Source organism: Gasterosteus aculeatus, chromosome Y (assembly GCF_964276395.1).
Source record: "Gasterosteus aculeatus chromosome Y, fGasAcu3.hap1.1, whole genome shotgun sequence".
Lineage (NCBI taxonomy): Eukaryota > Metazoa > Chordata > Actinopteri > Perciformes > Gasterosteidae > Gasterosteus > Gasterosteus aculeatus.
This window is the reverse complement of record NC_135709.1, coordinates 1504002-1531322: the sequence shown is the minus strand read 5'-3', so window position 1 is coordinate 1531322 and position 27321 is coordinate 1504002. Positions and strand designations below refer to the sequence as shown.

General features: G+C 44.1%; 4 protein-coding genes and 1 pseudogene across 9 annotated transcripts; 4 read left to right on the top strand and 1 right to left on the bottom strand.

Annotated features, from left to right (window-relative positions):
• Nucleotides 1–241: 241 nt before the first annotated feature.
• LOC144390753 (protein NLRC3-like) lies at nt 242–8576 on the top strand. Of its 5 annotated transcripts, none has more exons than XM_078097086.1 (11): nt 242–564; nt 1741–1858; nt 1947–2069; nt 2415–2528; nt 2975–3053; nt 3207–3417; nt 3571–5371; nt 5463–5636; nt 6091–6264; nt 7333–7379; nt 7524–8576. In XM_078097086.1, the coding sequence occupies exons 1-11, from the start codon at nt 468–470 to the stop codon at nt 8105–8107; spliced, it is 3522 nt and encodes a 1173-aa protein (XP_077953212.1). In that variant the 5' UTR covers nt 242–467; the 3' UTR covers nt 8108–8576. The 5 variants fall into 5 exon arrangements, with proteins under 5 accessions (XP_077953212.1, XP_077953210.1, XP_077953214.1 ...); XM_078097084.1 differs by having other exon boundaries at nt 368–564; nt 2403–2528; XM_078097085.1 differs by having other exon boundaries at nt 440–564; nt 1744–1858; nt 2403–2528.
• Nucleotides 8577–15490: 6914 nt separating this feature from the next.
• LOC120808635 (histone H3) lies at nt 15491–17725 on the top strand. The gene has a single exon (XM_040161664.2). The coding sequence runs from the start codon at nt 16098–16100 to the stop codon at nt 16680–16682; it is 585 nt and encodes a 194-aa protein (XP_040017598.2). The 5' UTR covers nt 15491–16097; the 3' UTR covers nt 16683–17725.
• LOC120812412 (histone H4) lies at nt 17392–17725 on the top strand. Its single transcript, XM_078097167.1, has one exon. The coding sequence runs from the start codon at nt 17392–17394 to the stop codon at nt 17701–17703; it is 312 nt and encodes a 103-aa protein (XP_077953293.1). The 3' UTR covers nt 17704–17725.
• Nucleotides 17726–19893: 2168 nt separating this feature from the next.
• On the top strand, nt 19894–20996 carry LOC120812403 (histone H1 pseudogene; annotated as a pseudogene). Its single transcript, XR_013454608.1, has one exon. The product of XR_013454608.1 is annotated as a histone H1 pseudogene (transcript).
• A 1923-nt stretch (nt 20997–22919) lies between these two features.
• LOC120808638 (histone H2A-like) lies at nt 22920–23820 on the bottom strand. Its single transcript, XM_040161668.2, has one exon. The coding sequence runs from the start codon at nt 23793–23795 to the stop codon at nt 23412–23414; it is 384 nt and encodes a 127-aa protein (XP_040017602.1). The 5' UTR covers nt 23796–23820; the 3' UTR covers nt 22920–23411.
• Nucleotides 23821–27321: the final 3501 nt, after the last annotated feature.

Genomic DNA, 27321 nt, shown 5'->3' with positions numbered 1-27321 from the left:
TGAGAGGAAGGAGAACGAGTCTCAGTGCCAAGAAACGTGGGAGGTCAAAGGTCGGCCAGCAGTGGAGGGGTCGGCTATAATCTTTTTTGCTCGCTTCAGGGTCCTAGAAGCAATAAATAAACTTTTTTTTTTTCATTGAAATGCTTTTATGTTTGAATTTTGGCAGGTTAGGCAGTGCCCACCTTTCCTACCCTACACAAGCAGGCTTCCTTACTGGTTGTTCTTACCCACAATCCTTTGCAGAGCAGATATATTCAGAGGGTTCAAGGTGCCACGTGATGAGGGAGTAGAATGCTGCATGTAACAACATGTACTTGAGGAAGCTGCAGTTTGTCATAAAGGTAAATGGTTTAACACGCGGCTTAACACTGATACGTGGGTGAGTTGTTCCGCCCCGACAGGTTCAACCTGATCATCAAAGAGGAGTGAATAAAAACACTCTCAGCTGCGTCACTCCACTCCGTCTGATGGAAGCTGAAGTGAAGCACGGAGCTCCTTTTCTACACGGACCTGCTGAGGACAGAAGAGAGCTGCTCACTGAGGAAGTTCATGTCTACGAGCTCAGTAAGTGCAGCTGTGATTGGTTGAATGACATCATTGAAGGTTGTGAAGGTGTGATTGTTTAAAGCTGGGAAACAAGATGCCGCCTGTGTGAGCAGGCAGAGAGAAGCTGCTGTTAGTCTGAATGATGACGCTGTGATGAAGAAGAGGAGCTCAGTCTGATCTGGGGTCTGTGAGGACTGTTACTGATGAGGAGGGGAAGGTAGCAGACGGAGGGGCACTAGGACCCAGCAGGGACCACAATGCTCACCTGGGCCTTTGTTCCTGAAACACACCTGAGAGACGCTCTGTTTGTCTCACCTGCTGCTTCAGTCCTTTAAGTCCACAAAGCTTCATGTTCACTTCTTCATCTGCTTTAAAGACATGTAGTCACTTTTTATGTGTTTGAATGTGTTTGTTTCTTGAGAGAAAAACTGAACACTAATTAATCAGCAGGTTGTAATCGAGCTTTTACTAACTGATCACATGGTGAAGTGAACCATCCCATCAGAAGAAAGCTTCCCCATGTTACCATGGTAACCACAGTGTTTCCATCAGGACAGCTACAGGTCACCTTACTGGTCTGTGTTTTACTGACTTCTGGACTCTGAAGGAGATCAAGAGGAGAAACACCACAGCTCCATCTGCTGGAAGACGAGAGATGACATTTATCTTGTAAAACAGGACGAGCATTTAAAATGACGTCTCTTCACACGTTAACATCGTTTAAAGAAGGAAAAAAAAAGTTTGTCTTTCACTAGAAGTCTAACAGATCCACAGCTGATGGGGACAATCTGTCCACAGGACGACTAGCAGCGTGTCCTCCACATATCTGTCCTTTATGGAAGAGCAAGAAGAAAGAACTGTTGCAGATATTGCTGTTCAGTATTCGCAGTGTGCTGATATTTCTTTGTTCCTGATTTCTTGCAGAGCGACTCTCACACACACAGAATAATACACAATGAGGGAGATTCACATCTGCATTGTGATGGATGCACCACTGTGGTCACACGTCCTTCAGCCTTTAACCCTCATTACAGGACGAGCATTTTAAAGAAGGAAAAGGGAAGTTTGTCTTCCTCCAGAAGTCTAAACTTTAACAGACACAACACACAAAGTGTCCCATGAGAGTTTTAGTGTTGAGGTGAATGAGCTCTGTGTGTTTGTCCTTTGAAGATAATAATGTGTGAGCTCTCCCAGCAGGTGGTTGTGAAGCTGTGGACTCTGCTATGAATCAGGGTGAGGACCCAGAGGACGGAGTCCGTCCCTCTGAAGCTCCTCTGTGTGGGGAACATGACAGCCAGACCAAAGCTCAGAGGTGAGAGGACCATCTCCAACTGTCCTCCGGTCTCCTCCATGTCCCAACGTCTTTGACTCACTGACTCTGGTTCTACATGTGTGACCAGGATCCACCAGAGACCAGGACCTGGACCTGATCCTGGACCTGAACCCCGCTGTGTGAACATAGAGCGTATCCGGTCTACGAGCCCTCCTCAAGACTTCAAAGATGGTCCCTCTGTTGATGCAAGGTGAGGGTCTCAGGCTGAGGATGAGGTGTTTCTATCAGACTCTCTGGTGGAGGTTCTGGGTTTCTTGCTCCAGGTCCCTTCAGCAGTGTCCAGTGAGGGAGGGAGAGCTCCATGGAGGACTTGGTGAGACCTGTTGGGACTAAACCAAACTGCCTGGTGAAGAAAACAGTGAGCTGAAAGACTGAGCTGTTGATTCTTAGTGGGACCAGCAAGACCAGTAGACCTGGTCCACTTCCTGACCTCACGTCAGGGACCTTTGACTTGTTTTGGTCTCTGTGAGGACGGACACTATGTGAGCTGATGCTTCATGATTAGATGATGATGTGATCTCAGTGTTTCTTTCAGGTCACATCAGCAGAGAGGAAAGTCTCCTGAACCCACATGTGTGTCCATGAAGAGTGATCGGTCCAAAGATTGTCTAAATGAGTTCAGAGATGAACGCTGTTCTCATGAGCCAGAGTAAGTTCTTAACAGATGAAGAACTGTTCTGATCCTCAGTTCTAAAGTACAAACATTATGTAAACACAATGTGAGCTAGTTCCATCACATCAAGATCAGCAGAGGTCACATCTGGAGACAGCTGCAGGTTTCTGAAGACAGATGACTGTGAATGAACATGTGATTAGAACAAACTCGATGCTCTGTGGACCAGCTGATGTGGTCTTTGGACTCCATGCAGATGCAGAGGTCTGCAGACGTTGTTTTTATGACCCACAGTAAGAACTAAAACCAGATCAACCTGATGACTGTCACTCAACTAATAAACTGTCCGTCATCATCAACAGTCTTCAGCATCTGGTTTCCATGGTGATCAATCATGACAGAAGCCAAAATCTTTAACTAATGTTGTATTGGTGTTGTTGGTCCAAACACCATGTGAGCTGATGGTTCATGTTCCTCCACAGAGAGGACCAGGAGAGCTCAGAGGTTCCCTCAGGTCCGTCTGCCCAGCAGCATCAAACTCACATGGACTCCATCTTCATGGTGTGTACATGAACAACTACTTTTACATCTCTCAGTTGACCATCATCTTCATGCTGCACTTTGTGGACAAGTGGATTGTCCGTCTGTCCAACATGGACCTGATGGTGGCTTCCATGTTTTAGTTTGTGTCATTCATAGAATATTCTGTTCCAGCTGCTGGAAGAGAACATCCTCACTTTTGTAAAGAACGAGCTGAAGATGATCCAGAAGGTTGTGAGTTCAGATTACCCACAATGCTCAGAGAAGGAGGATGAGGAGATGCTGGATGAAGAGCAGAGGAGGAGCAAGGAAGCATTTGTAAAGATCTCAGTGCACTTCCTGAGGAGAATGAAGCAGGAGGACCTGGCTGAGCGTCTGCAGAGCAGTAAGAGGATTTCTCTAAAGACTTACGATGCTGATGAATTCTTTACTAATGTCTCAAGAGATGGACAGAATATATTCATGGTCATTCTCTGAGAAAAACACATGTTTAAATATATTCTTTGACCTATTGATCTTCTTTGTTGTCTTCATTCAGGACTTCTTCCTGCAGATTGTCAGCGTGAACTCAAATCCAACCTGAAGAAGAAGTTCCAGTGTGTGTTTGAGGGGATCGCTAAAGCAGGAAACCCAACCCTTCTGAATGAGATCTACACAGAGCTCTACATCACAGAGGGGGGGACTGCAGAGGTCAATAAAGAACATGAGGTCAGACAGATTGAAACAGCATCCAGGAAACCAGCCAGACCAGAAACAACCATCAGACGAGAAGACCTCTTTAAAGCTTCAGCTGGAGGAGAGGAACCGATCAGAACAGTGATGACTAAGGGAGTGGCTGGCATTGGGAAAACAGTCTTAACACAGAAGTTCACTCTGGACTGGGCTGAAGACAAAGACCACCGAGACATACAGTTCACCTTTCCATTCACCTTCAGAGAGCTTAATGTGCTGGGAGAGAAGAAGTTCAGCTTGGTGGGACTTGTTCATCACTTCTTCAGTGAAACCAGAGCAGCAGGAATCTGCAGGTTTGAAGAGTTCCAGGTTCTGTTCATCTTTGACGGTCTGGATGAGTGTCGACTTCCTCTGGACTTCCAAAACAGTGAGATCCTGACTGATGTCACCGAGTCGGCCTCAGTGGATGTGCTCCTCACAAACCTCATCAGGGGGAAGCTGCTTCCCTCTGCTCGCCTCTGGATCACCACACGACCTGCAGCAGCCAATCAGATCACTCCTGAGTGTGTTGGCATGGTGACAGAGGTCAGAGGGTTCACCGACCCCCAGAAGGAGAAGTACTTCAGGAAGAGGTTCAGAGATAAGAAGCAGGCCAGCAGGATCATCTCTCACATCGAGACCTCACGAAGCCTCCACATCATGTGCCACATCCCAGTCTTCTGCTGGATCACTGCAACAGTTCTGGAGGAGATGAAGACCAGAGAGGGAGGAGAGCTGCCCAAGACCCTGACTGAGATGTACATCCACTTCCTGGTGGTTCAGTCCAAAGTGAAGAAGGTCAAGTACGATGGAGGAGCTGAGACGGATCCACACTGGAGTCCAGAGAGCAGGAAGATGATCGAGTCTCTGGGAAAACTGGCCTTTGATCAGCTGCAGAAAAGCAACTTGATCTTCTATGAATCCGACCTGACAGAGTGTGGCATCGATATCAGAGCAGCCTCAGTGTACTCAGGAGTGTTCACTCAGATCTTCAGAGAGGAGAGAGGACTGTACCAGGACAAGGTGTTCTGCTTCGTCCATCTGAGTGTTCAGGAGTTTCTGGCTGCTCTTCATGTCCATCTGACCTTCTTCAGCTCTGGTGTCAATCTGTTGTCAGAAGAACAAACAACCTCTTGCCGTTCTAAACGCTCTAAACCCAATCCTGAACCAAAGCGTCTCTACCAGAGTGCTGTGGACAAGGCCTCACAGAGTCCTAATGGACACCTGGACTTGTTCCTCCGCTTCCTCCTGGGTCTTTCCCAGGAGGCCAATCAGACTCTCCTGCAAGGTCTATTGACAAAGACAGGAAGTCGCTCACAGACCAATCAGGAGACAGTCCAGTACATCAAGGAGAAGATCAGTGAGAATGTGTCTCCAGAGAAAAGCATCAATCTGTTCCACTGTCTGAATGAACTGAATAATGGCTCTCTAGTGGAGGAGATCCAACAGTCCCTTAGATCAGGACGTCTCTCCACAGATAAACTGTCTCCTGCTCAGTGGTCAGCTCTGGTCTTCATCTTACTGTCATCAGGAGAAGATCTGGAGGTGTTTGACCTGAAGAAATACTGTGCTTCAGAGGAGGCTCTTCTGAGGCTGCTGCCAGTGGTCAAAGCCTCCAACAAAGCTCTGTAAGTAAGAGAGTTAGATTCATACATAATGACTTAAACATGCTGCCATATTTTCTACTTGTTCATATTTTCTTTATTGTTGTTTCTTCAGACTGAGTGACTGTAACCTCTCAGAGAGAAGCTGTGAAGCTCTGTCCTCAGTTCTCAGCTCCCAGTCCTCTAGTCTGAGAGAGCTGGACCTGAGCTACAACGGCCTGCAGGATTCAGGAGTGAAGCTGCTCTCTGCAGGACTGGAGAGTCCACACTGTGACCTGGAGACTCTCAGGTCAGGATTCAATTAATCTCCACTTGGTGTCTTTATTTATGGTGGGTTGACGTGGCGCAGGGGTAGAGAGGATGCTCCCGGGTTAAAATGTAAAAGCCATAGATTATAAATGCAATGTAAGTCGCTTTGGATAAAAGCGTCAGCTAAATGACCTGTAATGTAATTTACATCAGTGGTACATTTCTGAATTTCATGAGATTCCTTCTGCTTGCATGATTTTAAATCAAAGTTTATTTTTATTATAATATATATATTATAATGTTACAAATAGAAATATTGAAGACCAATTCTAATCATCAGTAATGTTACTGGAGTATTGGTGTACATTAGTGGGTGTATAACCATGTTTATGTGACCCCTCAGTAGCCGACAATATCTCATTCCTGCGGTGACCTTCTAGTGCTCACAGCTCCCTAAGATCATGTGACATGTGTGTTTTTTTGTGTATTTGCAGGATGTCAGGCTGTCTGATCACAGAGGAAGGCTGTGCTGCTCTCGTCTCAGCTCTGAGCTCCAACCCCTCCCATCTGAGAGAGCTGGACCTGAGCTACAATCATCCAGGAGACTCAGGAGTGAAGCTGCTGTCTGCTGGACTGGAGGATCCACACTGGAGACTGGAGACTCTCAGGTAGGAAGAGGCTGCAGCCACAGACCATCAGTCTTTAGAGGAGCTGGAAACCTTTTCTCTGTCCCACTGTCAGCCTGGTTAATAAGACCCTGACACACCAAGCTGACCTCAAACTACCAGAGACTCATCAAACTGTTTGTGTCCCATATGAGACATCAATACAGACAGAAGTAGTAAGGAACAGTAGCCAGGATGAGCCTAAACAGGGAGGAAGGTGATGAAAGGGTTGTTTCTCTGGAGCCTTGTCTTGTCTCCACATTATAAGAGAGGACAGTGTCACCTGACACGTTGACGGCATCAAGGTGGGTTCATATGAGTCAACAACACTTGGATATTTAGATGCTGGTCATCTGCCTCCAGTGTGTGTTGTCCTTTAGTCCAGACATTATCATTGAAAGACAAACCGTCAAAGAAACAATCTGTTCAAAAAACGTCTTGATGGTTCATCACAGGAGGAAAGTTTAGCTTCACCTGGTTTTGGTGCTTTGCACTGAGAGAAAGTTCTAGGGGGACTCAGGCAGTGCTTTGTGGCTGCAGACCCACCTGAGCTGTAACACCTTCACCTTCAGACTACAGGTGTCAACCAGTGTTGACTGTTGCTAGGAGATGGGATGTGAACAACAGTGTCAGTCAGACCCTTTGTACCTCCTCAACCCCCTTCCCCATCCTCCTCCCCGACCTCCATCAGAGGGTTTGTGGTGCTGTAGTAATTTCAGTCATGTGGTAGAGATGAACCCACAGAGAATAGTCTCCATGTCTGCAGCTCTACACAGCTGGTTAGCCTCTTTTAGCTCCAAGCTTCAGGAGGTGGTGGAGACCAAAAACCGCTAAAAGAGAGATTAGTGGACTTCCATCCATCAGGTGACACAAAGACTCCCGATGAACCATCATGTTGATGTGAACCTGCTGGATGTGGGAGCAGCTGGTTGATCTCATGATGAGCTGTGGTCATCGGCCAATCAGAAGAAGAAGAGGTGCTCCATGTGGACATGAAGGAAAAAGCTGTGTGTGTGAGAGTGATGTAATGTCCATGTCTCCATGCTGCTCTGACCCCCCTCCTCCTTTCAGGGTGGAGCCTGCTGGAGTCCGATGGTTCAGACCAGGTCTGAGAAAGTGTAAGTGTGCTTTGATTCATGAAGATTCAACCATCTTCACACTGTGACATCACTCATTCACCTCTGTGATGTCACCATCAACGTGTCAGTAGATGAACACATGATTAATAACTGCAGCTGTGTTGTGTCTTGTTCTCTCATCAGATTCCTGTGAACTCACAATCGACACAAACACAGTACACAAATACCTCAAACTGTCTGACAACAACAGGAAGGTGACACATGTGTGGAAGGATGATCAGTCATATCCTGATCATCCAGACAGATTTGACCACTATTGTAACCTGCTGTGTAGCACTGGTCTGACTGGTCGTTGTTACTGGGAGGTCGAGTGGAGTGGAAGAGTTTACGTATCAGTGAGTTACAGAGGAATCGGGAGGAAAGGAGACAGTGGAGACTGTTGGTTTGGAATGAATGATCAGTCCTGGAGTCTGATCTGCTCTCATGGAGGTTACTCTGTCTTTCACAATGAGACAGAAACACGCATCAACTCCTGCTCCTCCTCCTCTGGTAGAGTAGCAGTGTATGTGGACTGTCCTGCTGGCTCTCTGTCCTTCTACCGAGTCTCCTCTGACACACTGATCCACCTCCACACCTTCAGCACCACATTCACTGAACCTCTTTATCCTGGGTTCTGGTTCTGGTCTGGTTCCTCAGTGTCTCTGTGTTCTCTGCAGGAGGGAGAGTCTCCTCCTGGTGGAGAACCTTCCTCTCTGCTCACCACATAGTTCAGTCTGTACAGCTGATGTGGGTTCATGTGGGTGTAGATGCAGGTGGAGGAGGTGAGGGGTACCTGAGCTGGTCTGGACTGCATCTGTAGATGAATCAGTAGATAATTTAGATGTTGGGTCCTAATTAGGGTTTAATCTTACTCTTTATGTGTCACCCCCCCCCCTCCCCCCCAATATGAGATCAATGTATCTGTGATTAATTATCCTCATTTGTGTGTGTGTGCTTCATTAGCATGTAATTGTTTTTTCAAGGATTGATTGCAAGGACAAAAATAATGAAATATGTGTAATTCTTTTTGATCCGATTTCATTTTAACTTCAAATCTTTCTGAATGTGTTCAAATCTAATTTCTTCAGATACTTCTGCTTTATTTTAATATAATGTTTAGTCCCTTCGTGTATTACTTTGGGTTAACAGGAATATAATTGTATGAATTTAATGTTAATAAAATACTTTCATAGTAAATTGTGTCCACTGGGCCTTTTTTTTACACATCAGCGTCTCTGTGTAGAAAGATTTAAGAAACGTATGAAATTTGTTATTTTACATTGAAACACGTCAGGCTACAAATCCACTTCCTTCCTTTTCTTCCATCAAAGACACAAGTTGAGACCTTTTTGTTCTCCACTCAAACAGAACTGGGAATACAATAGTGCACGTGTACCTAGAGACACACTCACACACACACAGGTCAGAGGTCATTTTCCCATGAAACACTTACAGTGATATGAACTTAAGTTTTCTGCATTTCTAAATAGTTCAAATCTACTTTAATATGTCATGAATTATAAAATAGTAGAATATAATGTAGCAACGTGATTTAATAAAAAATAATATATGATATAATACAATAGAATAGAATGTAATGTAATATAACTTGATAAAACATCCTGTAATGTGACATAATGAACAGTGCAGGATCTGGAGTTCAATCTGTTGTCACTGAGAGGTGGACTGATGGTGGGGGGTCTGGGGTCAGAGGGCATTCTCTGGTCTGAGGTCAGAGGGGGGTCTGAGTACACAGGTCCAGACTCTAAAGGACGGGTAGTGTGGACCTTCTCACTCGATGAGGTCAGCAGGTGAGGGGGGGTCCTTCAGGCGTCCGATGAGCTCGTGTTTGTTGTGACGGTGCGGATCTAATAACTGTGGATTTGTGTAATTCAAGATGATTGAATTGTGTTTGTGAGCATTCTGCACGTGGAACCAAACCAACCAGCAGAACCGTCCCGTCGGTGTCATCTCCTGCGTCACCACGGGGGGGCGTGTTTCCTCATCAGCGGATTTACAACCAACCACACAAGTACCACAAAGCATCTTCTAAAGAGAACTCGCATCTGATATGAAGCCTTTTATTTCCTTCATTCATCCGTTTGCCTCCTCTTCACATTTCTTCTTCTCTGAATCTGAAAACCTGAAATGAGGAAAGAAGAACGGAGGCGGCCGGTTAATCTTTTAGGGGAAAAGCAGTTATTAGAAGTCATGTACAAAAGGAATATTCCATGGTAGGATTTTATAAAACGTCCACATTGATCAAAAGATCGCACAACGAGACAAACACAAACACACACACAAACACACACACACGTCAAAGCTTCACGTGGTTTAGAAAAAGACGCCTGTGAGGCTTCATCTGCCGGATTTTCCTTTGTGCGGACATATCTCCATTGTGACACGTCGGTAGCGTCCCTTACGAAGGAGATTCTATTTGCTACGAAGGTTCGTAAACGTTTGGTTTCGTTGGTGATGTATTTCAGCACTGTTGTGCTATCCGTCCAGAAGGTGGATTTGTTCAGCTGAAGCTGTAATTCTCTCCGAAGCGTTATATTCACTTTGACAGCTAGAACTGCAGCAGTGAGCTCCAATCTGGGAATCGTTACTTGCTTTAATGGTGCTACTCTTGCTTTTCCCATCATGAAGGCAACCTGCACCTCCTTTTCGTTGTTTTCCAGTCGAAGATATGAAAATGTACCGTATCCACTTTCGCTGTCGTCGGAAAAGTGGTGTAACTGTGCATGTCCAATTTGACCAAGGTTTGTGGGCTTCATGCAACGGTCCACTTTTAACTCTGTCATGTTGTTTAGATCTGTCAGCCATTGTGTCCATTGTTGAGAAATGGTTTGGGGTGTGTTTTCATCCCATCCAAGGTGTTTTCTACAGAGTTCCTACATAATCAGTTTGGCTGGCAGAACAAATGGCGCCAGGAATCCCAAAGGGTCGTATACAGAGCCAACCACGGACAGGATGCCGCGTCTGGTGTATGCTCGTGAGGGTGCAGTCATTCTGAACGTGAACACGTCTGTCTCAACGCACCAGTCCAATCCTGGTGCTCTTTCCGTCGGCAGGTTGTCCAAGTCCAACTCTTTTATTTCCTTGGTTCTGTTTTCTTGTGGAATGGATGCCAATACCTTACGGCTGTTGCTGATCCACTTAGACAGTATGAATCCTCCCTTCTGGCAGAGAGTGGTCAGGTCTCTTACCATAAGAACAGCGCCCTGTTCTGTGGACATGGATTTCAAACAATCATCTACGTAAAAGTTGTTTTTTACGGTGTCTATAACCTCTGCTGGAAAGTGAGTTTGGTTATCTTCAGCGATCTTTCTTAGTGCAAAATTTGCACAACTTGCCGATGACACTGCTCCAAAGAGGTGTACTTTCATCCGATATTCGACGAGATCCTGCTGCACGTCACCATCAGGCCACCATAGGAATCGCAAGTAGTGAATATGGTTGTCTGACCTGGTGAAACAATGCTTTGATGTCAGCCATCAGGGCAACAGGCTCTTGTCTGAATCTGAGGAGTACTTCTATAAGTGAGTTAGTAAGATCTGGACCCTGTAGCAATTGTTCATTAATGTTCCCGCTCTCAAGGTTCCTTTCCTCGGGTGATACACCCTGTGATGTGGGATGTACCAGAGTTTCCCATCAGTATGATTCAGCTGATCCTCTGGTATCCTTTCCGCATAGCCGTTGTTAACCATTTCTTTGAGAAAAGTTGTATATTCTTCGCGAAACTTCTCATTTTTAACAAACTTGCGTTTCAGGTTTTGGATGCGTTGCTCTGCTATGCAACGGTTGCTTGGCATGCGGGGATTTTCTTGCTTGAAAGGTAAGTCTATGCAATAGTGACCATCTGTAATTTTTGATGAGTGATTCACGATATCCAGGAATTTTATCTCTTCTCTGGACATTTTCTCTGTTTCCTTGCAGGTTTCTTCATTGTAGTCGTGATTTTATTGTTTAACCAGTAGCTCCTCTAAGTTCACGATGGACAGTCGGTTGACAGCAGCAGCAGGGCAGCCATTCTCATCCCTGCTGTTGTCTCCTCTCAAAGGACCATGTATGACCCACCCCAATAGGGTCCTCACAGCGTATGGTCCATTGGCTTGGCTGTTGACCACCTCCCAAGGTTCCAATGCCTTAGAAGCATTTGTGCCTATGAGCAGGTCAATGCCAGAATCTATATAATGAATCTTGACGTCCTTCAAGTAAGGCCATTGAATCAGGTCTTCTTGTCTGGGAATGTTGAGCTTGGAAACAGGCATGATCTTGTGTGTAAATACATTGGGCAGTTGTATGAAATCAGTTTTGTCCAGACTTGATATCTCTAAACCTGGGATATGATGACTAGTCACAGGTTTCACTTGGTTCATTGTACGCAAAAGAATACTAGTCTTTTGTCCTGTTACATTCAGTCTTCTCATCAGGCGTTCTGTGCAGAAGGTGGCTTAGCTTCCATGGTCCAAAAACGCATACGTCTGCAACAGTGTCTCCCTTGGGGGTCTTAACTTGTACTGGAACAATAGAGAAGAGACAGGCTTCTTCACCGGCCCCAATATGCCCACACGTATGAGGTGAGAGAACAGCATTGCTCCCAATTGATTTTCCATCCAATTCTGTTTTCCTCCCTATGTCTCTTTATTCAATATGAAGTATTTCAGGATGATTTTTGTTGCAGATGTCACAAGTCAAACAACTATCGCAGTCTTTGCTCATGTGTCCTACCTTCAAACAGCCAAAACAGACTCCCCTTTTCTTTAAGAAGTCAATTTTTTCCCTGTGCATCTTTTTCCTGGTCTGTGGACACCGCACCAATGTGTGACCATCTCTCTCACAGAACAAACAGGAATTTTGAGGGTTAGTGACGGATACATTTTTCATTCCACTTGTCATTTTTTCCTGTATTGGCATTTCCACAGGTGTTGCAGTAGTTGCAAAACTGCTTCCTCTTGGTCTCGGCCTCTCTCTTGCTGTGACATCCTGGATGTTCCCAAAAAGTGGATCCGACAATATCTTCACTTGTCTCTCCATGAAGTCTACCAAGTCAGAGAAACTAGCTTGACGTCCATGTTGTTCCTGGAGCTGACATGCCCTATTCCTCCACTTGTCTCTGAGCTTGTAAGGCAGTTTCAGAAGAACGGTCTTCATACTGGAAGCGACGTTCAACTCCTCCATATAGGTGAGCTGTTCCATTGCATTGCAACAACCTCTCAGGAATAATGTAAACGCTCGCAATGCTTTCACGTCCTCTGGCTTGATCGCTGGCCAGGCAAATGCTTTGTCCATGTATGCTGTAGCAAACTTATGTTCTCTACCAAAATGTTCTTTAAGCAGCTCTTTTGCTCTTTTATAGCCCTCAGCCGAAGACAAATGTTGACGGCTGTGGACTAAATCCTTTGGATACCCTCTGGTATATTGCTCTAGGAAATGCAGGCAGTCGCTGTAGTCATCAGTCTTTCTTTCCACTCCTCTCTCGAATGCCCTGATGAAAACTCCATATTGCAAGGGATCCCCATCATAAACGGGAATGTCTCTTGGTGGTAAAGTAGAAGAGAGATTGTGTTGAGCTAGAAGAGTGGTTATGTCACTTTGCTTCTGAATGATGTGATAGATATCACCTTGATTATGATCATTATATCCAGGTTGTGTTAGAGGAGTCATATCCTGAGCTCTAACAGATGGTCCATCAGCGCTTTCCTTTGGCTGAACAACCTGTTGCTGGGAAGAAGATTCTGTTCCCGTCCGCACATTCAGTCTTTGTTGCACTTGATCGGGTAAATAGGTGTTTGCATGTGGATTCTCTTTGACTGACCTTTTCCTTTGAACAGTTCATTTTTCAAAATAAAAATTCTCTTATAAATAAGATTATCTTTACAGATGGCAACGAGACGTTGGGACCGTTGTAATCTGTGATTTAATGACGTTACACAGTGAATATTAGTTAATGATGTTACACGGTGAATAGTAGTTAATGACGTTACACAGTGAATAGTAGTTAATGACGATACACAGTGAATAGTAGTTAATGATGTTACACGGTGAATAGTAGTTAATGACGTTACACAGTGAATAGTAGTTAATGACGTTACACAGTGAATAGTAGTTAATGATGTTACACAGTGAATAGTAGTTAATGATGTTACACGGTGAATAGTAGTTAATGACGTTACACAGTGAATAGTAGTTAATGACGTTACACAGTGAATAGTAGTTAATGATGTTACACAGTGAATAGTAGTTAATGATGTTACACAGTGAATAGTAGTTAATGACGTTACACAGTGAATAGTAGTTAATGACGTTACACAGTGAATAGTAGTTAATGATGTTACACGGTGAATAGTAGTTAATGACGTTACACAGTGAATAGTAGTTAATGACGATACACAGTGAATAGTAGTTAATGATGTTACACGGTGAATAGTAGTTAATGACGTTACACAGTGAATAGTAGTTAATGACGTTACACAGTGAATAGTAGTTAATGATGTTACACAGTGAATAGTAGTTAATGATGTTACACAGTGAATAGTAGTTAATGACGTTACACAGTGAATAGTAGTTAATGACGTTACACAGTGAATAGTAGTTAATGATGTTACACGGTGAATAGTAGTTAATGACGTTACACAGTGAATAGTAGTTAATGACGTTACACAGTGAATAGTAGTTAATGACGTTACACAGTGAATAGTAGTTAATGACGTTACACAGCGAATAGTAGTTAATGACGTTACACAGTGAATAGTAGTTAATGACGTTACACAGTAAATAGTAGTTAATGACGTTACACAGCGAATAGTAGTTAATGATGTTACACAGTAAATAGTAGTTAATGATATTACACAGTGAATAGTAGTTAATGATGTTACACAGTGAATAGTAGTTAATGACGTTACACAGTGAATAGTAGTTAATGACGTTACACAGTGAATAGTAGTTAATGACGTTACACGGTGAATAGTAGTTAATGACGTTACACATCAAACAGTAGTTAATGATATTACACAGCAAATAGTAGTTAATGACGTTACACAGTGAATAGTAGTTAATGATGTTACACAGTGAATAGTAGTTAATGACGTTACACAGTGAATAGTAGTTAATGACGTTACACAGTGAATAGTAGTTAATGATGTTACACAGTGAATAGTAGTTAATGACGTTACACAGTGAATAGTAGTTAATGATGTTACACGGTGAATAGTAGTTAATGACGTTACACAGTGAATAGTAGTTAATGACGTTACACAGTGAATAGTAGTTAATGACGTTACACAGTGAATAGTAGTTAATGATGTTACACAGTGAATAGTAGTTAATGATGTTACACAGTGAATAGTAGTTAATGATGTTACACAGTGAATAGTAGTTAATGACGTTACACAGTGAATAGTAGTTAATGATGTTACACAGTGAATAGTAGTTAATGATGTTACACAGTGAATAGTAGTTAATGATGTTACACAGTGAATAGTAGTTAATGATGTTACACAGTGAATAGTAGTTAATGACGTTACACAGTGAATAGTAGTTAATGATGTTACACGGTGAATAGTAGTTAATGACGTTACACAGTGAATAGTAGTTAATGACGTTACACAGTGAATAGTAGTTAATGACGTTACACAGTGAATAGTAGTTAATGATGTTACACAGTGAATAGTAGTTAATGATGTTACACAGTGAATAGTAGTTAATGATGTTACACAGTGAATAGTAGTTAATGACGTTACACAGTGAATAGTAGTTAATGATGTTACACAGTGAATAGTAGTTAATGATGTTACACAGTGAATAGTAGTTAATGATGTTACACAGTGAATAGTAGTTAATGACGTTACACAGTGAATAGTAGTTAATGATGTTACACAGTGAATAGTAGTTAATGACGTTACACAGCAAATAGTAGTTAATGACGTTACACAGTGAATAGTAGTTAATGACGTTACACAGTGAATAGTAGTTAATGACGTTACACAGTGAATAGTTACTACGTGTCCGCAGGGCAACAGCCAATCAGCTCTGCTTGGCGTCAGCTTTGTTCCATCTGCTGTAAACAGTCTATTTAACGTAAATTCAAATAAGCTCAAGTCAGTGACTGGCAGTAGAGAGGAATTTAATCTCAAACTATATGGTTTATATTATCAGGAATCAAGAACATTTATTACCAAATTATATCAGACATACAAGGAATTTGAATCAGAGAATGAATGAATGAATTTTATTTATTCACACAATACCACTTGAAACATAACACAGCTGGGGAGGTACAAGATTAATTGGGCAAGGTGAATGGGTCCCCCAAAGAAGCTAAAGAAAGCTTATAGGTGGGGGCCCATGATTAAATTTATAGTGGTAGCACAAAACTGTAAAGTACACAATCACCACAAATTATACTGACTAGTTGCTCACGAGAGACACACTAGTACAAAACATCACATACACATACAATCATACATCCCAGTAGTCCATGAAAAAAGTTTTATATTAGATGTAGGTTGATAAGAAATATTTTATAAGACAATGATTACAAGACAACGTGGTGCAAGAGGAATTTAAATTAAAAATAAAGTTAAAAAAAGTCAGAAATAAGGTGCACCAGCAAACAATGCACGTGTCCGTGGAGCGAGCCGGGCGGCTCCAGGCACGAGCACCGAGGGCGGGAGCTCTGAGATTCGGCGGACAGTTTGAAATAGTTTTCCACCAATGAGCATCGCAGACTCTCCTGTGGAGGCGCGGCTGAGCTCCGGGAGGAGTCCTCCACCAATCAGGAGCCGAGGTCTGAAGCTGCGTCCCCGCTCCACAGCCGGTCCCCGCTTAAATAGCAGCGCGTCTCCTCCCGACCTGCACACTTCTTCCGAGCAGAGATACCAGTCGATCATGGCACGAACCAAGCAGACCGCCCGTAAGTCCACCGGAGGCAAAGCCCCCAGGAAGCAGCTGGCCACCAAGGCCGCCCGCAAGAGCGCCCCGGCCACCGGCGGCGTGAAGAAGCCTCACCGGTACAGGCCCGGTACCGTGGCCCTGAGGGAGATCCGTCGCTACCAGAAGTCCACGGAGCTGCTGATCCGCAAGCTGCCCTTCCAGCGTCTGGTGAGAGAGATCGCTCAGGACTTCAAGACCGACCTGCGCTTCCAGAGCTCCGCCGTTATGGCTCTGCAGGAGTCCAGCGAGGCTTACCTGGTGGGCCTGTTCGAGGACACCAACCTGTGCGCCATCCACGCCAAGAGGGTCACCATCATGCCCAAAGACATCCAGCTGGCCCGCCGCATCCGCGGGGAGCGAGCTTGAGAAGTCTGCTCCTACTGACACCACAACGGCTCTTTTAAGAGCCACCTCACTCTCTGTAAAGAACTCATTCCTTAACGTGACCATCAATTCATGATTCATACGTATGAGAATAGTCACTGATATTGGCATCAGTCTGCATTAATTAATTTTTATTCTATAAACATCTCACTGCCTAGAACTAGAACAGAAAACTATTCCTAATGTTGCAACTCACGAGTTACAAACCATGGATGCCAGGCCAGTGCGTGATTAAACACATCGTACAATAAGTTATATGTATTCTGGCGAAGAAGACCTTTGTCTGGACTGGTATATAACCATAATAAATAACATCAGATGTACATTAACGTTACTAGTGATCCACGTCGCCAAAACCTCAGATGGGATAAATAGACATAATTCAAAAATTAATATCTGCTGATGGATTTAGAGTTGGATCAAGATCATCGTCGATATTTTATCCACAAGTACTTTTGAGTAGAAAACTTTCACAAAACTCACCATGTAACAGATGTGTTGCTCAGATTCTGATCTTTCCAGCATTTATTTGGTCCTGCAGAAGACAATAAAACACACATTCGTTCAGCAGGAGGCGCTGCAGCGCCGCGTCAAAGCCCCGCCTCCGTCTTCCATCACGTCCTCAGACTGGCTTTAAAGGTCTGTGAACTGACTCGAGTTCATCATCTTTGAACCAAACCGACCAGTGAACATGAGCGGAAGAGGAAAGGGAGGAAAGGGACTCGGCAAAGGAGGCGCCAAGCGTCACCGTAAAGTCCTCCGCGACAACATCCAGGGCATCACCAAGCCCGCTATCCGCCGTCTGGCTCGCCGCGGCGGAGTGAAGCGCATCTCCGGTCTGATCTACGAGGAGACCCGCGGTGTGCTGAAGGTCTTCCTGGAGAACGTGATCCGCGATGCCGTCACCTACACCGAGCACGCCAAGAGGAAGACGGTGACCGCCATGGATGTGGTCTACGCCCTGAAGAGACAGGGACGCACCCTGTACGGCTTCGGGGGATAAAGGCCGACTTTTACTACCAAAACCACAACGGTCCTTTTAAGGGCCACCCACGTTCTCTATAAACAGCTGATTTTCCTTTTAACGTGCGTTTAAAATTATGTTCTTTTATTTTTTTTTTGTGTGGCACTGACATTCGACGGCCTAAACTTCATTTTCATCTCAAATCATTCCCCATAAATTACGTCCACCTCGTGGCCACAGGATATTAAATCATTAACTGATAAAATAGAATTATGTGGGATTTTAAATATTCTGTCATCTAAAGCTGTTTTAGGAAATTATCTGATCTCAGATCACCATGTTGATTTGACGGAGAGCTTAAAAGGACAAGTATAAATTAATAAATGTATTAATGGATGCTTAAATACATGTATAAGTAAATGCTTAAATAAAAGAATAGATTTATATTTTTATATATATATATATAAAATATAATCTCCATATTTCCGTCTCATCACATCCACAATGGGTCCATGTGGAGGACTAATTTCTTATTTCTTTTACTCTGTACACCATCCGTCTTTCAGGCGTGTTAAAGTTTACTTTTCAGTCCTTAAAATATAGTCGTCACTAGTCTTGATTTTCTTTTACCCTGAAAAAATACCAGTTAAAACCCAACAGAAAATATTGGTTGATAAATATAAGTCAAGGGGGTGAATATCTGAATATTATAATATTATTATTATTATTATTATTATTATCCCAAACACAATATTGTTCCTGTCTTCCTGTCAGGCCAAAGGTTCCAATTATGCAATTTCAGAGTGTCAGTCTGAATACAATTGTTAATTTGTTAAACGTTGGATGCTGATGAATCAGAGATACGCCACAAACTCAATTCTCATTCTAATTTCATATTATTGCTTGTGAATTGTTTTAGTGTTTTACTGCATTGAAGGTTCCACACTCATACAAGGGTTGGAACTAAGTATTTTTTAATTTTTCTCAGGAATACTTAACTATTTAACAGTAATAATAGTAATGATTAACTTAGATATGTTCAACTCAATATAACTTTGCATCTGTGGTGACTTCATTCATCAGCTCTATACTAATAATGTCAATGAGTGTTTCTTAATCAAAGCTTCCCAAAATAAGCAGCATTGAGTTTGAGCGTGTTTGATGATTATAACTTGATGCATATTAAACATCAATAACATGATTTCTCAGGACATAAAACCAACTGAGAGAGAAATGTCACCTTCTCGTGTGTCGAGCAGACAGCTTGTTATTTGGGCTGAAGTAGAAGCATCGTGAGTTAATAAGTTATTCATTCATCTAATCGCGTGTCATGTGCTCCGCTGTTCACAGTTGATCTACATACAAAATAATCACAATATAATAATGACAGCACTAAAAATTCAAACTTTTAGTGCTGAATTCCTTCATCAGCTGAATACTATTTCACACCATCAGTGGTACAATAACTGTGTTATTACAACATTCGAGTTTCCAAAAAAAGGCCACATTGGTTTTTCGTTATTTGATGATTCAAATGTAAATTTATTTATAATATAACTTATTATCAGAAGACTTGAATGTTGGCATAGAAATACTTCATTTGTGGCTTAATAATAGTGATAATAATGATTACATGTGTTATGTTCATCAGAATAGAAATAAAGTGTTACAATAATAGTCCTATAGGAATATAAAAGCTTCCCAAAAACCAACATTAGTGTGTGAGTATATTTGATGATTAACGTGTTGAATAAAACTATTAGCAGAAGACACATTGAGCAGCTCTGATTCAACTGTAACCACCGTCAGTGTGTTTGCTGCTTCCACAAAAACTGCACTTTATCAAATACTGATCAACATCTCATGGTGGTTTTACGTCGACACCCTGAACCAACACGTGGACAGTTTGGAAACAGACTTTTGATGGAGATTTGATGTATTTTAAATACTTTTAGGAGAGAAATGAGTGGGAAAAGCCGCTGATCAGCGCTGTCCTCGGCGCTGAGTAGGTGACGTTTGAAGGCTCCTCAAACCAAACGCATCGATCATCAGAGCTCCACGTGACCTGAACACGCAGAGAAACTAGTCCGCTATCGGCTCCTCCGCCTTCAGCCTCCAGCACCTGAAGCACATTTAGCTTTTAGTCTTTAATCAGTGGAGAGAAAACACACGTGACTCGACTTTCACGCTGCACGAGCAGCTCCGGGCCGGGTTGAGTCTCCACGGTTCTCATGGTGCGTTTAAGTGCAGTCCGCTGCTTCGAGCTCTTCATCGGTCTCAGTCTCCCGAGTCCTCGACGACGCAAACGCACAACAGCGGGACGAAATGGCAGAAGAAGCTCCAGCTGCGGCCGCCGCCGCCGCGCCCAAAGCGGCCAAGAAGAAGGCGTCCAGGCCGAAGACGGTCGGTCCCAGCGTCTCCGACCTCATCGTGAAAACCGTGGGCGCGTCCAAGGAGCGGAGCGGCGTGTCCGCTGCCGCCGTCAAGAAGGCTCTGACCGCCGGAGGATACGATGTGGACAAGAACAAGGCCCGCGTCAAGACCGCCATCAAGAGCCTGGTGGCCAAGGGGACTCTGGTCCAGGTCAAGGGGATCGGGGCCTCCGGCTCCTTCAAGGTGAGCAAGACCACCGCCGACAAACCGGCAAAGAAAGCCGCTCCTAAAGCCAAGAAGCCCGCGGCCAAGAAACCCGCAGCGGCCAAAAAGCCCAAAGCAGCGGCAGTGAAGAAAGTTGTAGCCGCTAAGAAGTCACCGAAGAAGGCCAAGAAACCCGCAGCGGCCAAGAAGGTGGCCAAGAGCCCCAAGAAGGTAGCAAAGAGCCCCAAGAAGGCGGCCAAGAGCCCCAAGAAGGTGGTGAAAAAGGCCCCCGCAGCCAAGAAAACCCCCGTGAAGAAGGTCGCTAAGCCCAAAGCCAAGAAAGCAGCACCCAAGAAGAAGTAAACTGACCTCAGTCTGAACAACCAACGCTTCTATAAAAGGCTCTTTTAAGAGCCACCCAATCCTCCCTTAAAGAGTTTCCTTTATTAATACAGTATAATAAATACTCATGTATGAGCAAAGATGAATCATGTACACACAAGTTGCTGCTCTGAGGGCTGTTAATTCTGAGAACAGTCAAATTTAGTCACAATTCAGTCGCATTCACAGCTCTGCAAATGTCGGTCAGTCAAGTTGAGAGAACACAAACAAGTTACACACCAAGGCTTCAATGCTGGGATCACAGGCTCCATGGCATTCTGAAGCAATATACCAACAAAAGACAAATTTCCCAACAGACAAAATGTACCTGCTGTGTTCTGGAATTTGTGTTCCCCTTATATATTAAAACAAAATGAAAGATAAATAACTGCTCTGCAGTGTATTAAAGGTCTATTCACAAATGCTGGCACTCTCCCATTTTCAACAGATGTTAAGGGCTAAACAATAGTGCTTTGATCGTGTTTGACAGGATAACAAACATGTGGGGAAACATAGAAGTGATCTTTAGAAGAGGTGGGTGGCTCTTAGAAGAGCCTTTGGGTTGGTGGTCTACATCAGGCTCACTTGGAGCTGGTGTACTTGGTCACGGCCTTGGTCCCCTCAGACACGGCGTGCTTGGCCAGCTCGCCGGGCAGCAGCAGGCGCACAGCGGTCTGGATCTCCCTGGAGGTGATGGTGGAGCGCTTGTTGTAGTGAGCCAGGCGAGAGGCCTCGCCGGCGATGCGCTCAAAGATGTCGCTCACGAACGAGTTCATGATGCCCATGGCCTTGGAGGAGATGCCGGTGTCGGGGTGGACCTGCTTCATCACCTTGTACACGTAGATGGCGTAGCTCTCCTTCCTGGTCTTCCTCTTCTTCTTGCCGCTCTTGCTGACGGCCTTGGACACGGCTTTCTTGGAGCCCTTCTTGGGCGCTTTCACAACCTCAGGCATGATTCAAGTCTCTGTCGCAGACTGACAATTTCGCGATGTGAACAGGACGGTGTTCATATATGAACGAGATGCAAATGAAACTGTGCGGTCGCTCGAGCGTGATTGGTTGTCTTCTGTGTGATACTGCGCATGCGTCTCACAGGCGGATTTCTCTATTGAGACCGAATCACTTTGGTGCTTTTAACACGAGTTTGTCTCGTGAGTTTCACATTGAGAATCATGTTGTAAGAATCATTGTGTGCACTGAAATCATCTAATGACCGTCACACAAACCATTCACAATCACAGGGCCCTGTTGATAGTTACAGTTACACACTTCAATTCTTGACGTGTCAAGACATGACACACACCTTTTTTTCATCCAGAATAGACAAATACATGTATAATAGTCATAAATAAATATTATAGTGCACCTTAACAGGACTTGTAGGCATTCAGCACACTGAGCCACGGAAGTGAAACAGTTTGTGTTTTTATGGCTAGACTCACTTTGTGATGTGACTTTAGAAGTTGGATGAGCGCAATTATTCTGATGACTGAAGTCTAGTAGTTTAAATTAACGTTTGAGCGCAAATTAGTTTGTGAGGAATCATGTAGCTCGACATCAACCATCGGGTTAGTTTGGCTAAAAGAGCTATTTGTCGGAGAGGTCGCAAAGAGTTTATTTTAATGGTGTATTATCTTGTAGCAAGTCCCTGGATTGTGGTGTTCCTCAAGGAAGTTGCCTCGGACCTTTGTTATTTTCGATTTTTACGAATGATATGCCGTATATACTCAGTAAGGCTACATTAACTATGTTTGCTGATGATTCCACTCTTTATTATAAAGCCCCCACATGTTCAGAGCTTAATCGGGATTTGTCTTGCGAGATGAGCAAATTGTATAACTGGATCAAAACAAATCAACTTGTTCTAAATATTTCAAAAACTATGAGTATAATATTTGTTTCTAAGCATAGACTATCTGATAATCCGAAAATGAATATACAAGTAAATGGTCAAAATGTACAGCAGGTAAAAAAGGTGAAGCTTCTTGGACTTTGGCTGGATTCCACATTGTTATGGTCTGATCACATCAACATAGTGTTTGCTAAAATGGGTAGAGCTGTAGCAGTAACGCTTAAATGTGAACAATTTCTAAATTCACGGTTGTTCAGTCGTGTTGTTTGTACATTGGCTTTGTGTCGTCTGGATTACTGTTCTGTTGTATGGTGTGCTGCAGCAAGCAGTCATTTAAAAAAATTACAAGAGGCTCAAAATAAGGCTGCAAGACTGGTTCTTGGTTGTTCTTTGCGAACTAGTGTTGCAGAGATGCATGACCGTCTTGCTTGGCTGGTGGTCAAGCATATATATGTGAGTAATTGTGATTGTGATTACTGTTCTTTTATGTATTTTTTTTTTGGACCCCAGGAAGACTAGCTGTCGTCTCACCGTCAGCTAATGGGGATCCTTTTAAATAAACAAATAGGACATTTGATGGACTGGAATCAGTGACAGATTCGACAAATATCCACTGTATTTTTACATTGAGATTTACTGAAGTAGCAAAACATCAAAAAGGACAACAGGAAAAGTCGTAGGCACTGTGCCAGTGTTAAACACCGCATCAATGACTTGATCTATAACCAAATACTGATCTAATAGTTATCTGGTCAGTTGATCCCAAATCAGTTAATTACCCTCAAAGTGTTTTATACACAAACACTCAGAACAAATGCAAAGCACTAGAAAGGAGTTTGTTATTGTGCTTCATACTGAGACATGTGGACCGCAGCTCTTTTCGTGGGGTTGGCGGCTCTTAAAAGAGCCTTTGTGGTGCAGATGGAGGCCTCCGTCTCTACTTCTTGGCGGGCTTCTCGGTCTTCTTGGGCAGCAGCACCGCCTGGATGTTGGGCAGCACGCCGCCCTGAGCGATGGTCACTCCGCCCAGCAGCTTGTTGAGCTCCTCGTCGTTGCGGACAGCCAGCTGCAGGTGACGCGGGATGATGCGGGTCTTCTTGTTGTCGCGGGCGGCGTTTCCGGCCAGCTCCAGGATCTCGGCGGTCAGGTACTCCAGCACGGCCGCCAGGTAGACGGGGGCTCCTGCGCCCACACGCTGCGCGTAGTTCCCTTTGCGCAGATGTCTGTGGACGCGACCGACCGGGAACTGGAGCCCGGCTCGGGAGGAGCGGGTCTTGGCCTTCGCTCGGGCTTTTCCACCGGTTTTGCCTCTGCCGCTCATCGTTAGACTGTGTGGAGGAAAGGAAGTGTCGGTGGTCGCGTCCAACCCTCCTTTATATGTCCGCGGAGTGGGCGGGACGGTCCCTGACGCGCGCACCAACCAGAGAAGAGGCTCCAGGCGCGAGAGCAGAGGGCGGGACCTCTGAGATTTGGCGGACAGTTTGAAATCATTTTCCACCAATGAGCAGCGGAGACTCGCTTCTGGAGGCGCGGCTGAGCTCCGACGCGGCGCCTTTTGTTCCCAGCAGTCACCGTCTAATGAATGAATGAATATATGAAGCAATGGATTTCTCAAGGATCTTAGAGAGGAAGGGAAGATTAGAGATAGGTCTGTAGTTAGCCAACACCTCTGGAGCAACAGTAGGTTTCTGAAGAAGAGGTTTAATTACAGCTACCTTGAAGGACTGTGGTACATGTCCTGTCAACAAAGACAGATTCATCATATCGAGTGAAGACGTCCTTAAGCAGACAGAAATCGGATCCAAGAGACTAGTAGAAGATTTAGATTTTAAAATTATAGAAGTCAGTTGTAGGTAATATGTTGTTAAATTGGTTTAAACTTAACTAAATATATTTGAATATCTGTGTTTTTTAAGCGAATATTCTCACGTCATTTTTGAGCCATGTTGAGAGCCCCAGTGGTCACCTACTGCAGGACGCGGCATGAAGTGGGATTCTGTGCACACATTAATATACAAAATGCTATTAGTGTGCGTAATTAAATTTGTAATTTGTAACCATGGAGTTACGAGACGTTAAAAGGTGGAGTGTCCAGTTCATCAAAGGGAATCGACTGCGAGAGAACCCATTTCACCAGAACTCCAACGTGATGTGCTTTTACTTTGGAAATTTGTGCGAGGAGGTTCATGAGTTATGGGAATCATTTCCCACAAAGATCCGTATGCAGTTTAATGAAATGTAATCTAAAGACATCCAAAGGAATGTAACAGCTACAACCAAAATGTGAATGACTTTCATTCACTGTTTTTAATTTACATTGGAATACATTGATAAAAGAAGTAAAGCCTAAATTTAAAACCTAATCAATACAAATTTCAGTTTTTCTAAACATCACTTGACTTCAAATCATTACTATTTCACAGTTGTTTCTTTTGAACCTGCAGTTTACATTTTGTCTTTTTGATGCTTCGGTTTCCTTCTGCTGTCGAAAACTAAAATATATTCATATGTTTGTATGTCGTGAAGAATGAATGAAGAATTTATTATGCAAATGAGGAACGAAGTTACTATTTTCGCCCCATTTTATTTACTTCTATCACATTAATGTATTAACGAATACCCTCTAATTAGGTTTATTTGGTAAAATTTGGTTAAAATGTTTATTAATTGTATTTTTTTTATGTCTATATTATACATCATCCTCATTATAACTAAAGGACATTTTTACACACAATAAGGTCTGCAATAAATCTGTAGTCCTCGTACTATACATTGTTTTCAATGTATCGTAAATTCCCGACTATAAGCCGTTACTTTTTTCTCACGCTTTGAACCCTGCGGCGCGTTTAAGTTACTGGCAACCAATCTGGCTGTCGGAGAAGGAAACAGAGCGGCTGCACGTAAAATTGCCATTAATGAATCAATGGCGAGACGTTTGGAGACGTAAATGTGAAGAACGTACTCGCAAGAAGACGAGAAAAGCTTCCAGAGGAAATAAAAGCAGACGCCCCGAACTTGAAAACGTTGTTGAAGACTGAACACACAGAGAGCAGACGCAGAGGTGTTTCCACCGTGCGGATCCGACTGAAAGACAAAAGAAGATTTTAGAGGTGGACCATCGTGGTCTCAGACTTTTGAAAGAAAAAGGCCTTTCCGGGCGCGGGCATCTCGGCATCAGCAGTCGTTCTTCTGCCGCGTGGACACCTGCGGAGAGCAGAACACTCGACTAGATCTCCACTCTTTGCTGTCCTGCTGCTAAATGGTAGAAGCAGGTCTCTGAAGACATCAGGACCACAGAGAGCCTTCACATCTTCAGACTAAAGACACACCTCTTCAGACTCCACTAACACACTAACTACCTGGAGCACTTACATTGGACTTATAACGTCACTCATCTATAGCAAGTTGTAAATCGGCTTATTTGAGGAAAATGCACTTTCTTGTTTCTTGCTCTTCTGACTTTGTGTCCTTATGGTTGAAATGTTCTTATTGTAAGTCGCTTTGGATAAAATCGTCAGATAAATGACGTGTGATGTGATGTAATATAATCCATGGAATGTAAAACAATGAACTCAACTTTTTTATTGTTACAAAATAAAACAAATTGGTATTATTTATTTTGTCCTGTCTTTCTCCTTAACTACAGATCTCAAGGAAACTTTGTCCAGCAGTTCCCCAGAAGCAAATTCCATTTTAAACCGCTTATCCGGGGTCGGGTCGCGGGGGCAACAGCTCCAGCAGGGGACCCCAAACTTCTCTTTCCCGGGCCACATCTACCAGCTGTGACTGGGGGATCCCAAGGCGTTCCCAGGCCAGTGCAGAGATATAATCTCTCCACCTAGTCCTGGGTCTTCCCCGGGGCCTCTTCCCAGCTGGCCGTGCCTGGATCACCTCCCTAGGGAGGCGCCCAGGGGGCGTCCTCACCAGATGCCCAAACCACCTCAACTTGCTCCTTTCGACGCAAAGGAGCAGCGGCTCTACTCCGAGCTCCTCGCCAATGGCTGAGCTTCTCACCCGATCCCTAAGGGAGACGCCAGACACTCTCCTGAGGAAACCCATTTCGGCCGCTTGTACCCGTGACCTAGTTCTTTCGGTCATGACCCGTCCTTCATGACCATAGGTGAGGGTAGGAACGAAGATTGACCGGTAGATCGAGAGCTTTGCCTTCCGGCTCAGCTCTCTTTTCGTCACAACGGTGCGGTAAAGCGAGTGCAATACCGCCCCCGCTGCTCCGATTCTCCACCCAAACTCACACATCTTCCCCTCACTCGTGAACAAGACCCCGAGGTACTTGAACTCCTTCACTTGGGGTAAGGACACATTCCCTACCTGGAGTAGGCAATCCATCGGTTTCCTGCTGAGAACCATGGCCTCAGATTTAGAGGTGCTAATCCTCATCCCGAGTTGGAGGTCACAGACGGAAGATGCAATCAGGACCACATCATCTGCAAAAAGCAGCGATGAGATCCGCAGCCCACCGAACTGTAGACCCTCCTCCCCCCGACTACGCCTCGATATCCTGTCCATGAAAACCACAAACAAGATTGGTGACAAGGCGCAGCCCTGGCGAAGGCCGACCCCCACCGGAAACGCCTTCGACTTACTGCCGAGCCCCCGAACACAGCTCTCACTTTGGGCGTACAAGGGTTCGATGGCCCCAAGCAAGGACCCCCTCACCCTGTACTCCCACAGCACCTCCCACAGTATCCCTCGGGATGATCATACTCCCAAGCCGTTACACATTGAATAATATAATGACGTTACACAGTGAATAGTAGTTAATGACGTTACACAGTGAATAGTAGTTAATGACGTTACACAGTGAATAGTAGTTAATGACGTTACAC